Source organism: Brachyistius frenatus, unplaced genomic scaffold (assembly GCF_029030835.1).
Source record: "Brachyistius frenatus isolate BFR_SWC_R1_liver_20210118 unplaced genomic scaffold, ASM2903083v1 Contig_55, whole genome shotgun sequence".
Lineage (NCBI taxonomy): Eukaryota > Metazoa > Chordata > Actinopteri > Embiotocidae > Brachyistius > Brachyistius frenatus.
Window position 1 is genome coordinate 1,138,843 of NW_027210654.1, and position 15,410 is coordinate 1,154,252.

Consider the following 15,410-nt stretch of genomic DNA (forward strand, 5'->3'; position numbering starts at 1 on the left):
TGATGAAGCATTTTGTTTTACAGTTATTAATGTTAACTGTGTATGTGTACAAAAGGTAAAGGAACAACATGTTAAAACATATACACCTAATATTGACTTATTATATTATAAAAGCTCATGTTTGACAAGTAAAGATTTTTTTTTTTTTTTGGTAGCTAAATAAATATTTCAAAAGATCCGAGTGACAGTCGAAGATCCAGGGAATATTCTAAATTACAAAAAGATGTCTAAAGCAGTCATCAAGACACTCAAGTCAATTTCCTACATTTTGCTCAATTTCTATATCTTGCCCTCGAAGGGAAACCTTGTTCACTATTTTACTACATCTTCTTGCAACAGAATGCTCAAACTGCAGCCACATTGTGAAATCACATATGTTTATAATAGTGCAATAACATCTGCAACATGTGACAATGTGACGTTAACGGTGCTGGACTTACCCGGAGTGCTTTAAGGTTCAAAGACTGGACGACAAACATTTGTGCTGACGGTCAGAATAATGTGTCCTCACCAGCACACGTGGTGGGCACAACATCACACCGCGCATCGTAGTGAGGGGATTAGTGCTACTGTGCGCGAGCGCTCGCCGTTGATCCGTCAGCAGCAGGATCTCTTCTTCTCCGACGGGCTGCTGACCAGCTGCACCGTCTTCTCCTTCTCTCTGTCCTCTTGCTCTTTCAGAATTCTGAAAGACGTAGTGAGAGATGAACAAATGAGCCACTTCTGCCGGGACCCTTTGATGTGTCACAATGCTTTGTTTCCTGCATGCTTTGATTTGCTCTGAAAACGTACGTCTGCTTTGCAGCTGTTACCGCTGCCGCGTAAGGCGCATGCTTTTGCTCAGCTCTGTCCTTTTCAGGAGGGTCTTTCTTCCCCTCTGAGGGTTTAGCTGCAGTAATGCTCCCTGCACGTTTTGTACTGTTGCTGTGTATTAGGTGCGGTTTTACGTTATGGTCTTTTGCATGGCCAGAAGAGTAGAACCATCGTTTTGAGTCAAACTGTAATGGCATCAACACTGGGAATGATATGCCAATTCTTTGCAGAAATATCACAAATAGCGTGTTAATGTTCAATAGACCTTCTTTTTTTTTTGAACAGCATACGTTTTAAAAGAACATAGAAAGGCAGAGGTGTATTAATGATGGTTGCATTCCATATAGGGGAGGTCCTGCCAGTATGCATGTTGGTTCACTGCCATGTCTTACTGGGCCATCAGTACTTGTGCTTTTCCTGCAACGACAAGTCAACATGTCTCCTGTTTAAATGCCTGCTGCTCTCCATTGCTGAATGGAAGTCATATCAAAAGAATCGCAAATGCTTAAGAATGAAAAAAAAAAAAAAAACCTTGACTGAAGCACATTTTGATAAATACACCTACTTGAAGTAAAGATAGTCTTTGTCATCGCACATTGAGGAGAACAAAAATATGGTTTGATTGGTTTTTCAATTCACAAAAATGAAACTTTAAACAATGTCGGCTATTCCCAATTTAGATTGATTTCTTTCTGATGTAATTTCCAGAACCAGATGATAAAACGAGGTTCTTTGTGCCTCTGAAGCTGAACAAATGAAACATCTGAAGTGCAGTACAGAAATCGACCCACTTCAAATACAATTCAAAGAGATAATCACTCCATATTTGGTCCCGCACAACTATTGATAATTCATTTTTTCTTTTGCATAAACCATCACACAAAGGTCTTTCGCTCACCTGGCTAAATGAACCATAGCCTCCATCACATTGTATCCAGAACACGCACTGCACTCATAGAAGGTGATCTGGCAGTCCTACAAAGGAGCCAGATTATGATGGTGTGAAAAAATTAAGCAATAAACAAATGAACATGTAGAACAAAAACGTATCTCCAGCGTGGTTGTACGGAATGAAAAGACATTTCTAAATCACCGTAGAAATGACTTTACACACCAGAGACTGGAGGGATTAAAAAAAAAGAAAAAAAGAACAAATAATAAATAAATATTAAAGAAAAAAAAAAAAGATTATAAAGCCAAACGCAGACACACCTGCACACACAATACACATCATATTATCTCAATTATCAATCATGCTTCTTTCATTTGTGGTCTGGCTGACCAAAAACTGATACTAATGTGTTCAGAGCCTTGAGTTTAGTAGGAAATTTAAAAAAAAAAAACAGACCTTGGCTAGTCTTTCGCCCACTCCTTTCTCAACTTCTCTCTCAAGCTCCTTGTCTGTTTTGTTCCCTAAGAGCATGATGGGGATGTCTTCACCTGCACCCTCCTGTAGAGGAAGAGAAGGAAAGAACACACACTGTCGGTAATTAGAATAAAGCAACAACTTGGGAGAATCATGGAGTAAAAAAAAAAAAAAAAAAAACGTGAAAATGTGTGCAGCAGACTCCTTCAAAACTGACCTTTACACTCGTCATCCACTGTCTGACAGCAGTGAAACTCTCCTCAGCAGTGATATCATACATCACAACCACGCCGTCAGCCTTGCGAAAGAACTGTTTGGTGATGCTTCGATACCTGCAGGAAGAGCAAGCGTGATCATACAAAAGAGGGAGTGTTCTCGTTTTTGAGTTAAATTTTTTTTTTTTTTTTGAAAACTCCCTGTGCTTTCTGTGCATGTACATGTAAAAATATGAAAATGTTTTTAAATGAGAACTTGTTGAGGTTCAAAATAAAAAAATGTGTATTATGCACTGCAAGTCTGATACTGACCGTCTGACTACAAGGAAACGATCTGGGTTTTGTTTTCTGGTCAATTTATCGATGGGGACATAAGAATTCAACAAGTCTAGTCTTTTTGAATAAAGTATCATAAAACAGTGACCTCATCAAAGCAGAACAAATGATTCTTTTCATCTCTTGTCTTTACTTCATGTGCTGGAACCTCACCTCTCCTGTCCTGCAGTATCCCACAGCTGCAGCGCCACCTGGCTGTTGTCCACAGTTATTGTCTTTACACTGTAGTCTATACCTGCACATCCAGACATGAGCAAAGCAAGTTACATGTTGGTTTTTTCCACTTGAATTTTGTGTAATTGATAGTATTGATAGATAGATAAATTTTTTTAAAAAAGACAGAAAACATTACTTCACAAATATTTAGCAATATGCAAAATACAATGATCTGAATTTATTGGATATACAATCTGTGCTACTTCCAAACTTTTAGAAATATTTGGACTACATATAATTTCAAAAGGCAAAAGCCCTTGGCCACTAGTGTTAGCATCACTTTTCCTTTACTAGTGCACATTGAAAAAAATGAAATAACATTTTGAACACTTTGAGCATATATGTGGAAAAAAATTATTTGCAAATGAAAAACACTTGTAAAAACAAACTTTGAAACGTTAATATCAGAGCCCAGCAAGCAAACGCATACCAAGTACGAGGTCAACCACAGCGCTGGGTGTTTCGAAGCCTTTACTCATGTGTGTTTACATACAGTACGTACCCACAGTGGCAGAAGTGCCAGAATGGAAGCAGTTGTCACAAAATCGCCGAAGTAGGGAGGTCTTTCCAACACTGGAGTTCCCCACCAGGACGACCTTGAAGAGGCGATCAGGCGCTGAAGGACCACCTTCCTCCTGAAGAAACATTCATTTTGGGTCACTTTTTACCAGCCAAGTTGCTAGCTCTTGTTTGAGGCGGGCTCTAACAGTGTGATGATGACCTGTCATTCAGAAATGTAATACCGGTCTCTGTTCAACAGCTACAACTCGGCTGAGAAAAAGGAAGCTTTTTGCAGTAAAACACATGTACACACTTACAGTAACAGCATTCCGGCAATCCTCACGTGTTGACCACAGAATTTAAAGGGCAGTTTGTCGAGCGTGCTTTAAATACAGTATAATCACTCAACGTCTACATGCTTACATTTATGCTGGTCTCCTTGCCAACAGGCTGACCCCTCGGAGATGTTGGGGTTTCCCTAGTCTCCACAAATCCCTCCGATTGTTGCTGCTGGGGTGATGTCGAATGCGGGTGAATATCGCTCATTACCAAGTCTATATTTTCTTCACTGTCCGAGACCTCCTCGTTTTCATTGCATTCCGGAAGAGAGGTTTGGGGCCAACGGTCATTCAGCAAGTGGGGGAGGTGGTCTTCCTCGATGGAGATGATCCTCTGGAGGTGCCCTCTTGTGGCTTTCAGGCAAGCTGGCTGCAATGACCCATTGGCGAGGCTCTCCTCATCCTCACTGCACAGACAAAGAAGCATTATACAACAAGTCGTTCCAAACCCAGCGATCGGATTGGTCAAGTGTGCTTCAGTGATGCTTACGGACCGCGTCACTGTCGTGCCAATAATCACGTTACAGCACACCGATCTCGTGTAATATTGCTTAATTGCCGCACAACAACAGAGTGAAGATGGGCCTGATGCCACCAGTACTGTATAAACTGTGGCTTCCATTCCATTTGACAGATCCTTAAATATGAATGAAATTTGTATTCAATGTAGCTGTGGATAGTTTACCTTTTGAAGACGTTTGTGTGTTTCCCGACACCAATTAAAGGCCTCTGCATCAAACCTGGTGTTTTCTTGGAACTCCTCGGCTTTAAGTTTGGAGTCAAAAAGGAAACATTTTATTCAGAATGTGGCATCATTTTAAACTTATTTGTGCACCTATGATCTTTTAAAAGAAGAAAAAAAAGTATGACATGTAGAGGGTAAATTTGAACAATTAAGTATACGAGTTTAAACACATGAAACACACCTGATAGCGCATATCCTGTTCATCCCGTAAATGTTTGTTCACTTCCCTGAAACGTAACAACAACAACAAGATTATATTTAACTATTAAATTTGTTTTAATATTGTGTAAGTCATTATTATAATAAATGCCAAGCTTGTTTTATATGCTATTTTCAGTATGCTAGTCTGAAACATTGAGCTTTCCTCCAGGTACAGTCTCATTTATTCATATACACGTTTCATGTAGATAGAATGGTTGCGAGAGATGCAACCCTTTTAACACGTAGTGCCCAAAGTTTAGGGTTCAAAAGTAATTGGACAGAGGCCAACACAATGTTTATTCACTGATGATGTTCTTCCAGGGCGACCACCTTCACCTCGGTGTGGAGTCTCTCTACCTTTAGTCTGGTTTTCAGTCAGTCGAATACAACTCAATCAAATAGAGATCAGGCGGTTGACCCGGAGCGTCAAGTACTGTATATTCCACCTCTTTACCATTAAAAGCTCTTTGATTGCTTTGGCTGTATTTTAAGGATCGTTGTCCTGCTGAATGATGAAATGTGTTCCAGTGAATGTCAAGGCATTTATGCATTTGACTGAATCGGAGGACACAAAATGCTCCTCTATGCCTCTGGAGTGAAATAAATGTCGGGTGCCAGTTCCTTTGGCAGCCAAACGCCATCTCAGAACCACCACCACGTCTGACTGATGAGAAATGACACACAGCTACTTGAGTAACATTCAGAAGCCAAACACCTTTCAACACTTGTGATGTGGGACTGTGTTGAAAGAGTTATTTCTCACATGGAGTTCTTTAAGTATTTATGTAAACCCACTCAAATTAAACCTGACTTTCGGCATTTTAAAGCATAATAAATTACTTCATTTCAAGCTGAACGCGCCTAAGCCTGCAGAACAAGAAAATGTGCAAGTGTCAAAATAATTATGGACTGGACTGTATATGGGAAGAAGTCTTTCCTTGGATATTTAGGTAAGAATCATAAAAAATACCTGTAATGCAAAGAATTTCTGAAAAAGATCTTAAAATGATCAGAAGGCCATCCATCTAAATACGTTTTGAAGTGGAGAAAATAATCGGTCTTGCTTTGCATTCTGACCACTGTTATAGTATGTTATGAATTATGAACCGAGATGTTTGTTTTGTTAACCAGGACTGCTCTGACATGTTGGACCTAAATGTTTTTTTTTGGTCAGAAAAATCATTAAACTAAATAACTGAGCAGCTGTGGTTAACGTTATTTTCTCCCAATTGAAACAGCATATTACGTGAAAATAGAAAAAGAAAAACTTTGCCTCTGAATTTCACAGTTGACCCTGCAGATCATCATGCAACTGTAAATTGCAGTAAAAAAGCAAAAGAAACAAGGCACGGTGAAAGCAATATCTAATATCTATGTTGTATTTCCGGATGCTGCCGAGTCGCTTTAAAGCAGGCCAGTACAGCTGTACCTCGACTTGCTTTATCCTGATCCATACCTCAACAGGTCCAGTTGTTTGAGGAGGCTTGCTCGCTCTCTCTGCAGTCCTTCAGTCAGTCTGTACATTTCCCTGTGTTGAACAACGATGCATTAATAATTATTAATACTCTGTGACTAAACAGATGGACTATGTTCTGTGGTTATATTTCATAAACTGTGATGAGACACAGAGCAAAGAAAGACAAAAGACCTTTCTCATCTACTTTCTTTTCAGCTACAATATAACAGCGTTTGAGACGTAAGGTGTGTCTTTCTAACAGTATGCGGCTGGACAGTAAGAATGAATGTCAAGGGAATCAGCTTAAAGAACATAAGACATACAACAATACTTGTGGTTTACTGCAACCGGACTAACTTTAGTAGTATGGCTCAGCATTACCTTGTAAATGACCTTAAATCAGTGATGTGTTCTTGCATCTTGATCAAGCAGTAATAAACATTTTTTTTATAATTCGTTGGAGTTATAGAGACACCTGATTAACTAAAAGCAGCGATCACTCACATCTCCTTGTCCTCATGAAGTCGTGTAGACTGCTCTTGCAGTAAACCCAGCTGCTCCTGTGCCAGGTTCAGCTCGTGGCTGGTGTGGTCCAGCTCCTGGGCCAACTCATCATTTGTCTGCTTCAGCTTCACGTTCTCCACTTTGGTCACATGTTGTTCACTGTGAAGCTCCTGGCACTGACTCTCCAGCTGGTGACAGATGGGTGGACAAATAAGAAACAAGGAAAGGGCAGACACCTTTAGATGACACAGCTAAAAATAGTGGATTAACCAGGCGCTGACTCGTTGGTATCACCAACACCTCAACAAAAAAATACAATTTAAAAGGTATAAATTGATTTCTAAGTATGTGTAGGAGAATACACAAATACAGTATGAGAAAGTATCATATTGATGCACATTCACACATTACAATCCAGTCATTGTAACGACCACTTTAACTCCTAATCATGTGACGACTGTGAGGAGAGAACACGATATAAAGACACAAGCATGTCAGGCATCTGATTGCGTACACCAACAAGCCAAATAATAAGCATTTTCATACTGAATGCTTTTTAAGCTGTGCCAGCTATTATACCAGTGTTTGGTTGACTGTTCTCCACACAAAGAAAAACTCAGTAAACAGTTTGTAAACTGCTGATAAATTAATTAGAGGTGCTAATGAGCAGAGAAGAAAAGCCATTGTTGGAAAAAAAAAAAAAAAAAAAAAAGAACAATTTAAATGAGCTAATTAGCATTATAAGCGTGAGTGTAAATCTGTAAATGGAGGTGTGACATAATCCATTGGATTTATCAAGACAAGCTTCTGTTGCTGGCAGTGATGCGCACTGGAGAATCATTGATTAGATTGCATTTGATACAGAGAGTAAATAACTAATTAAAAGATGGTTAATGCTTCTAAGCAGACATTCTCTTTAACGAGGCCTGTGGTAATAAGTATGTTTTGACATTCATACTTTGCTGTTCATGAATATCAAGTGTAGCTCGCAATTTAGGCCAAAGCCTCGGGATTAAACCCAATCATCTACTGGAAAAACTGGTATCACTAAATACTTCCATTTCTCATCAATATCATGCACAGGTGAGTTAAGGTGATATTTTAAATAAGTGTGTTCATGGTCAAATATAAATCACTATGTTAACTTGTTAAAGTATTATGTTATCCATCACCTTGCTTATTGTGTCTCGCTAGTTTTACTGCTCTGACAGCTGGATTTACTTTTGGGGTAATTGAAGTAAGAGCCTCTTTATTTCTGATGTCTTTCTCTTAAAATATAAATACAGCAATGCACTCTGGGGTAAATACATCTGCTAGCTCCCACTCACCCTTCTTTGTTTCTGGAACAGTTGTTCCAGCTCCTTCTCCTTACTGGACAGCTGCAGCTCCAGGTCTTGACTGCGAGACAGAAACCGCTCATAATCCTGGAGTGCAGTGATAAAAGATGCAAGGGGGGGAGGGGGGGAGCACAAGGATGAAAAGTAAGAAGAAATTGACAAAGTAAAGAAAAACACAGATTTTTCTTTTTTTGAGAGAGGAAAAAATAATAATCTGTATTTGGTTTGTACCTGAAGCACAATCCTGTCTTTTTCACTTTTTATTTGCTGCTCCATTTCCTCATATAGTCGCTGGATCTCATCATCATGTGTTGCTCCTTTCCTGTATGGATACAATTCCGATGTGATAATGTGCTATGTACAGTGTTTATCTCACATAATACATGTATTTGAAACTACTGCTGAAACGACACCTTAACTCATAATGAAATGCAGTTATAGGAGGCGGTGCTTTTAGGCTCTTCTCCTGTGGATCCAGCTCCCAGTTTGGGTTTGGGAGGAAGATACCCTCACTACTTATAAAATTAGACTTAGAACTTGGCTTTTTCATGAAGCTTATAGTTAGATAAAGCTTATAGTTAGATCAAGCTTATAGTTAGGGCACCTCTCCTGGACACAGGTTCTTTAAATAATGTACACACTGATTAGGGAGCCACTTCACAGCACAGAGAGACTTCCAAATGTTTGAACCTTCCTCATTAACATTGCTTAATATACAGAGCTGCTCACTGACCTTTTAAGAGCACTCTCCATCTCCCTTTTCTCCTGGTTGGCCTCGATGATCTGGGATGTCACTCTGGCCAGGAAGTCCTCAAAATTGGATAAAAGGTGTGGTTCATCCCGGCGCAGCTGGGCCCATAGACTACGCACTTCAGCAGGACTGATGGGACAGAATTAAGAAGCAGGTATGAACAAGTGCAGAATCACAGATAAGTTTAATAATATCAGCATCCTTTCACAAAGAATTGACAACCCTTATTTCTGGGAAACAGAGAATTTTCACAAACGTCCTCACCAAATTATTTCTAGCACAGCAAACCTGATCACGTGCAGAGCGGCAGCGGATCAGGTACCAGATTACAGTGTTTCTTGGTACACAATGTTCTTTGCCTTGAAAAAGGAATGTATTACTACTGTTAAAAACACTTTTAGTCACACTTATGAATGTGTCCGTGTTTCAAGGTCTACAGCCAATACACTAACAAGCCAGAAACATCCAAATGTTAGATAGAAAACACAAAACTGTGCAATGAGGGAAATGTATTAACTATGGTATTCTGTTTCCACACTTAACATTGTACTTTAATGTGCCTCGAGGCTCAATCCCCAAAAAACCTGAACTATTTAAAGTCTGATCAACATCAATATTTGTTAGTGCTGCACAAATTGATCTGACCTCATCCAAAATGTCATCTAAATGTCTCCAGCTCTGACCAGGAAGGTGGAAACCAACAGGATGTGTAAATCAGGCATCCACCTCCACTACTGTTTACTTTTATTGAGCTGGGGTTGCTTGTTAAAGGTGAGTCTAGTCGTGCATTTCATAAGATCCTGTCATATCTCTTTTAGTCTAATAAAGCAATCTATGTATGCAGAGAACGTTTGACATTGATAATTCAGATGAGTTTGAGATGTGTTTTTAAGAGGAGAAGCTTTTTCAAACCTTCTAATGTTCAAAATGAAAACCTTTGAAAAATACTTGTTGAAGCATTCATACTCTCCAGAGACACACAGCACAGGTTGATCAGGACCAGCTTTGCTTGCGAGTGGAATCTTTCGACTCTTGTTTAGTTTGTACAGCCGATTATAGTCTCAGGCTAAGTTACGTAAAACATAGTGTAAACTTACGGGAAACGCTGACAATGTTTGCAAAGATATGAAGTAGACGTAACAACACAAGCTGTAATCACAGGTACACGCACGTACAGTACTCACTCTTTAAAGACATTATTGGCGCCGAGGTTCTCCATAAGCATACAATAGTGGTTTTCCTCGTCATCCTCCTCTCTTCGATTTAGGCTCTCCTCCCACTGGGTCTGGTACAGGACCTCTGGCAGGTTCTTACTGGGGTTCTTCTCCCCCATGCCTTCCTTTGCAGAAATCTTCCGGCCAAACAAAAACTCACCTAGAAAAACCAGAAGCTTAGATGCGCAACCAAAACATTACAAATGCTGATGACACTAATCCCAATGTTAAAACCTGGAACAGATTTAAAACGTACTAAAGCCGGATGAGAATTCGTCGAGGGTCAGGTATCCGTTGCCATCAGAATCAAGAGTATCAAATACGTTCTCCAGCTCCTCTGAACTGAGAGGAAGCTCGCCGTTCAGCCTCTGCTTAACAAGACAAAAAAACACAGCTGCTATTGGCAAAAGCAAAGTTTCAAGGACATTAGAAATACTGTAGCTATAACAACTGCAACTTGAGACTTTTGAGGGCAGTGATGCGTGTAGTGGCAATCGAGTGTTGCTGGTTCTTTCCCCTGTATAGTTTTGAACCCTATTAGTCAAAATTACACTACATTATTTCTTTAGCTTGTGAATTTCAACCAGAGACTGTAAAAAAAAAAAAAAACATGCATCCTCTACAGCAACATAACGCTTCACACTCATGCACCAAAACACGTTAACACCTGGGATCTTCCCAGTGCAGCTGCAGTCTTCAATGATTGACCACAGTGCAGCTCCACTGGAACAGATGAGAATAGTAACGCACCCTTTAACACAAGATTAGTTGGACTCGCATAGTATTTGAGAGAGAAGGTGTGACAGCTGCTTCTTAACTCCGAAGGAGCACGACGAAGTGAAACCCTCCCAAAAACCCTGACCATGACAGTAACTGCTGGTGCCAACACCGCCACACCCTTGTGTTTATGCAGTGTTTACACTGCTGCAAATGTTGACTGAAGCCACCCTTAAAATCCACGGGAGGGACACGCAAAGGATACCATCTGTGTTTAGACTATCAGCTGTTCTTGTAAAGTGCGTTATCAGGGCAGAACATATCCCTTATGTCAGCAAACATTCGAATTGGAAAACTATCCTGTTGGCGGTCATGGTGTGAAACATACTTCAAACTGTGAAAATTTAAATTCAATGTCAGTAGTACCACTTGTTTAGCTGTTAAACCGTCACAATCTTTAACAGATGTGTGTCAAGCGCAAAACAATTATAGCAGTATGAAGTTCTGCTTTAACGTACAGTTTGTACTCGTCACTGCAGATGGTCATGTAATAGGGTTGAGAAAGACTGGACAGCCGTCTTGCTAATTTCCAAATTATCATAAACACCAGATCAAAGATTACTCTCTATGTATTTATGCTCTTCAGAGAGCGAGAACCTGGATTGCACCATCAAAGGATTAGCCGTGGCAGATATGAATATCTGAGGGGCAAGTGAATCTGCACAATAATGTGAGTGGAGGGGATGCACACAAAGCTTCCGCATGGCTGTCTGCGTCTCATTCTCTTTTATGCTGCTTTGAATTGGCTCCACATGTCGAGTGCACAGAGCGTCCTGCATTTTATTCTGTTTGACTGAGTTGTAATCTCTAAAGACAAACAACAATGTGAATGTGGCAAAACATGTTCCAAACAGAACTGACACTTCGTCGATTCAGAGTTATCAAACGAATGATGTATTTCTATTCATGTTCGAGGCAGAACCCTTCGAAAAGGTAATCCAACATAAAACCATACAAGTTAAAATCCTTAAATGATGTCAGTGCAGCAAACATTATTCTTCACACTACTTTTAAGACCTTCGACCTTTGTAGGTCCGTGGCAGTCATCCTTTGATCAATGGCCTCACCTGCATGTCGCGTCGGGTGATGAAGCCCTTGTTCTCGATGTCGCACATCTGGAAGAACTCGTGGGTATTCTCCAGGGCAGGGTTTTGTCCCGCATTCCCTTTCTCACTCTTCCTGCGGTTACTCGCACATGTGGACGTTTCGTCGATGCTTCCTCGCCCTTGCCGTGCACGGTGGGCCACCGTGGTGGTGTTCGTGGTATTGGAGCTGCTACATGGAGCAGTAAAAGCTGCCATGGTGTTTCGCGAGTCTGTTGATACGAGAGCGTTTCTCACGTTCTTCACATGAGACCGGGACAGATTGGGGTGTAGTGGAAAGAGATCCCGAGAGGTAGAGCTTCAGGCTGCTTTACATCTGAGGCTTTCACCAATGTCACCGATTGTCATCTCTTAGCAACCGCCTCTTTAATTAATTGATGAAACCTATGAGAGAGACAAAAGGACAGTCTTCAGTTATAGCTCCTTGACCACAGAATGTAATTAATAATAACATTACTGTACGTACTGCATCAAAAGCGCATCAGACGGTTTTGAAATAAGGTTTTATGTAAAAAAAAAAAAACATTATGTGTATATAAGGGAGCGTGATATGATTCTAATAAATCAGAAAAAGACTTGGTAAAAAAAGATACATCACCACTGTCTCCAGTAAATAAGTAACTTAACAAATATTCATTAAAAAGAACCGAAGGACATAAACACACACACTCATTCGGAGTCTGATTTAAATAGTGCTGCTGGTCTTCTCAATCCCTTCATGGAAGATGGTCCCTTCTGAGACTAATATCATCTGACAAGTAAACTCAAAACTGAAAAGAAAGTTGTAGTATGATGAGGACAGTCTTGGTGGCCTGGAAATATTGATTCATCTAATTCTCTTAGTGGTGGGTTCTATGCAGACTACAGGTTTGCGTGCATCGGTTTGGAAGACTGCCTTCCAGTTGCGCACCGTGAGTTGGCTCAGTCGATTCATTAACAAGAGCTTTAGAAGGTGTGTGTGATGACCGACACAAATGCATTGTGTGGGACGGGTATGAGACAGACAGGAAAACACTGACATGCATGTGGGCGGGTATCTGGACAGAAGAGACCACAGCATCTGACGCATCCTACACACACAGACAAACGCACACTTTAGGCCCTTCAAACTCAAGAGCTGGTGAAAGTTGAATCCATATTTGTTTTGCTCATAAAGCTCACCGAAGCATTTTAAATTAATACATATAATCTAAATTGGATTGTACGGCCTGTATCTCTTTTTATTTATGTACAGCTTTATCAAACCTCAATAATAAAATAAACATTTTTGAAATACATATTTACATTTTTCATGTATCACTATGAAAATATGTGGTTTTAAAAGGTAATTTTCATCCGTTTCAATACTTCAAAAGAAGTGGTATGCTCTTAAAAACATATTTGCCACTTCTGAATATGTCCTGCTTGGAAATGTAAGCCTATAATTGAGCAATATTTTGCAAGCATGACAAGCCTCACATGGAAAATCAACAACCCACAGTCAGTAAGAGGCACGGCTTGAGAGAGGAAATAAGAAAAGGAACTAAGGGGAATTTCTGTTTGAACAGAGTGATGTAGCGTTTTTTTCCTCAGGCACATGACATGATAAAACACAACACTTTTAAATCTTCACAGACAGTGTTATTGACCAGATGCCACTAAAAGATTAAAGACTCCTTTGTTAAAACTTGGCAAGTCAGTTGAGGCAGAGAAACAGTGACCTACAACCAGAGTGTAAATGATATTATACACGAAAAATATACATGACTTTTGCCTGGATCCTTGCTTAGATACTTAATATGCAATCTAAATATATTTAGTCCAAAGATCACATCTGGCACGTAACTTAATTCTGAAATGTCTGTGCTTCAATTCACATCCTTAGTCTAACTTCACAAAACTGGAATTGAGAAGTTTAACAAATAAAATAATATTGACACTAAACTATTTATTATGATCCAAAGTGTAAATGCTGGCGCTTCGCATATAAACCTTATCTGTTTTAGGGCTTGGCATGTAACAGCTGCGAGAGCTGCAGAACTTAGCAAACACAGGCATTGTGGTCAAGACAGCAGAGACACAAATTTAGTTTTGGTCAATGGTCCTGACCACAAGAAGTTTCACTGGAAGACTGTTTTCTTGTCTTTGTTTTGCATTCTTGCAAAGCCCATCAGCAACCATTTTAAAAAGGCCACAATTATCACAATGTTAAATTAACTTTGGGCCAAGATGAAATGAAACGTGACAGAAACAGAAACAGGGTAGGAGGCTTTGCAGCATGCTGCCTCTTTCCTTTCTTCCAAGTCTTCTTTCCAAGTACTCTTTTTAAAAAAAAAATCTACAATAAAGATGGAGCTGCTGCGACATCTGTCTTTTCAACATACCTTTGCAGAAAACACCATTTTAATTTTATTTTTTTTGCATGCTGTTGCAGTTTTAAAATTCTGCTTTGAACTATCATTGACCTTAATAGGTCATCCACCCGTGTTCTGTCAAATCGTGCGAGGTTTTCATAGTGTTGTGTTAGTTTCAATATCGCCGAGTAAGAAATATCCACCATAAAAATTAAAAAAAAAAAAATCTAAACACAAACATGGGAGCTTATTTCAGGCACCAGTCGTATCAATAAATATGAATATACTCCATTTCCCGGAAGGCCGTTGCAATTGCCACAGACGACAAGCCTACAGCCACATCTCTGAGGAATTGCAAATTACACCTGTACTTATTTGCTCCATCCAAAATGTGCACAAGTGAGCCGACAAACTTAACACAATGACGACGGAAAGGGGGGAAATACTCGTGATAAGCAAAACGATCAGTTAAGTCTGCCGTATAACTAACAATAGGTTCAGCTTGAACAAAAACACATGTAACTCAACAAGATGCAACGTTAGCTTCCTCCTCCAAACTAGGAAACTTCCTGTAACGAATAAAAACCTCCTTTTTACGTGGTGGTGTTTGGGTGGTTTAACTTTTAACACACAGACTAAGTGAAAATAACTTCTACACTGGATGTAACGTTTAGTCAGCAACAACAGCGAAGTTCAGAGGCCGGCAGATTAATTAAACTTCAGCGCTTACAGGTGTAGTTAGTGGACGGTTAGGGGAAAGGGAGGAGGAGGAGGAGGAGGGGGAAGTAAAAGTAACTTACCGGTGAATGAAAAGTGGATTTCAGGCTGGAGGGATTCAGCGACTTGCTCTGTTACAGCGTCATGAGAAGTTTACAAGTGTCATCTGTCGTGAGAGAGTACAGGAATTTGATCGAGCAGCAGCACTGACGGGGCAAATTTGGAGGGAGGGACTTCAAACAAGTCATCGCTCGTAACCGTAGCAACGCCAACAAGGAAATCCACGCGCAAGCAGCGAGCGGCCACGCCCACCATTGTGACGTCAAACTTACGAAATATTTTTTCCTGGTTAGTATATGAGGAGATGGATTAAAAAAATAATAATAATAATTTTAAAAAAAATGGTTTCAGCACAGTCTACAGTACAGCTATTAAACTGTTCCAACTGTTTCAGTGAACGGTGCAAACTTGTGATACTTAGCCGAGT

General features: G+C 40.0%; 1 protein-coding gene across 1 annotated transcript; it reads right to left on the reverse strand.

Moving 5' to 3' along the window:
• Window positions 1-597: 597 nt before the first annotated feature.
• cracr2aa (calcium release activated channel regulator 2Aa) lies at window positions 598-15,092 on the reverse strand. The gene is made up of 18 exons (XM_069705292.1): window positions 15,007-15,092; window positions 11,838-12,257; window positions 10,250-10,361; window positions 9,964-10,153; window positions 8,762-8,908; window positions 8,260-8,350; window positions 8,020-8,115; window positions 6,692-6,879; window positions 6,188-6,259; window positions 4,712-4,757; window positions 4,471-4,550; window positions 3,871-4,192; window positions 3,449-3,581; window positions 2,884-2,965; window positions 2,397-2,511; window positions 2,162-2,263; window positions 1,712-1,788; window positions 598-685 (listed from the first exon to the last, which is right to left on the reverse strand). Exons 2-18 carry the CDS (start codon window positions 12,069-12,071, stop codon window positions 598-600), a joined length of 2,175 nt encoding a protein of 724 aa, XP_069561393.1. The 5' UTR covers window positions 12,072-12,257; window positions 15,007-15,092.
• Window positions 15,093-15,410: the final 318 nt, after the last annotated feature.

What these genes read in the sequence shown, in the direction of transcription:
- cracr2aa (XM_069705292.1), bottom strand. Translation starts at nt 12,071, where the DNA reads ATGGCAGCTTTTACTGCTCCATGTAGCAGCTCCAATACCACGAACACC. An exon ending in GCCAATAATGTCTTTAAAGA is followed by an intron (nt 8,909 to 9,963) that starts GTGAGTACTGTA and finishes CTGTCCCATCAG; the next exon opens with TCCTGCTGAAGTGCGTAGTC. An exon ending in ATGGAGAGTGCTCTTAAAAG is followed by an intron (nt 8,351 to 8,761) that starts GTCAGTGAGCAG and finishes GTATCCATACAG; the next exon opens with GAAAGGAGCAACACATGATG.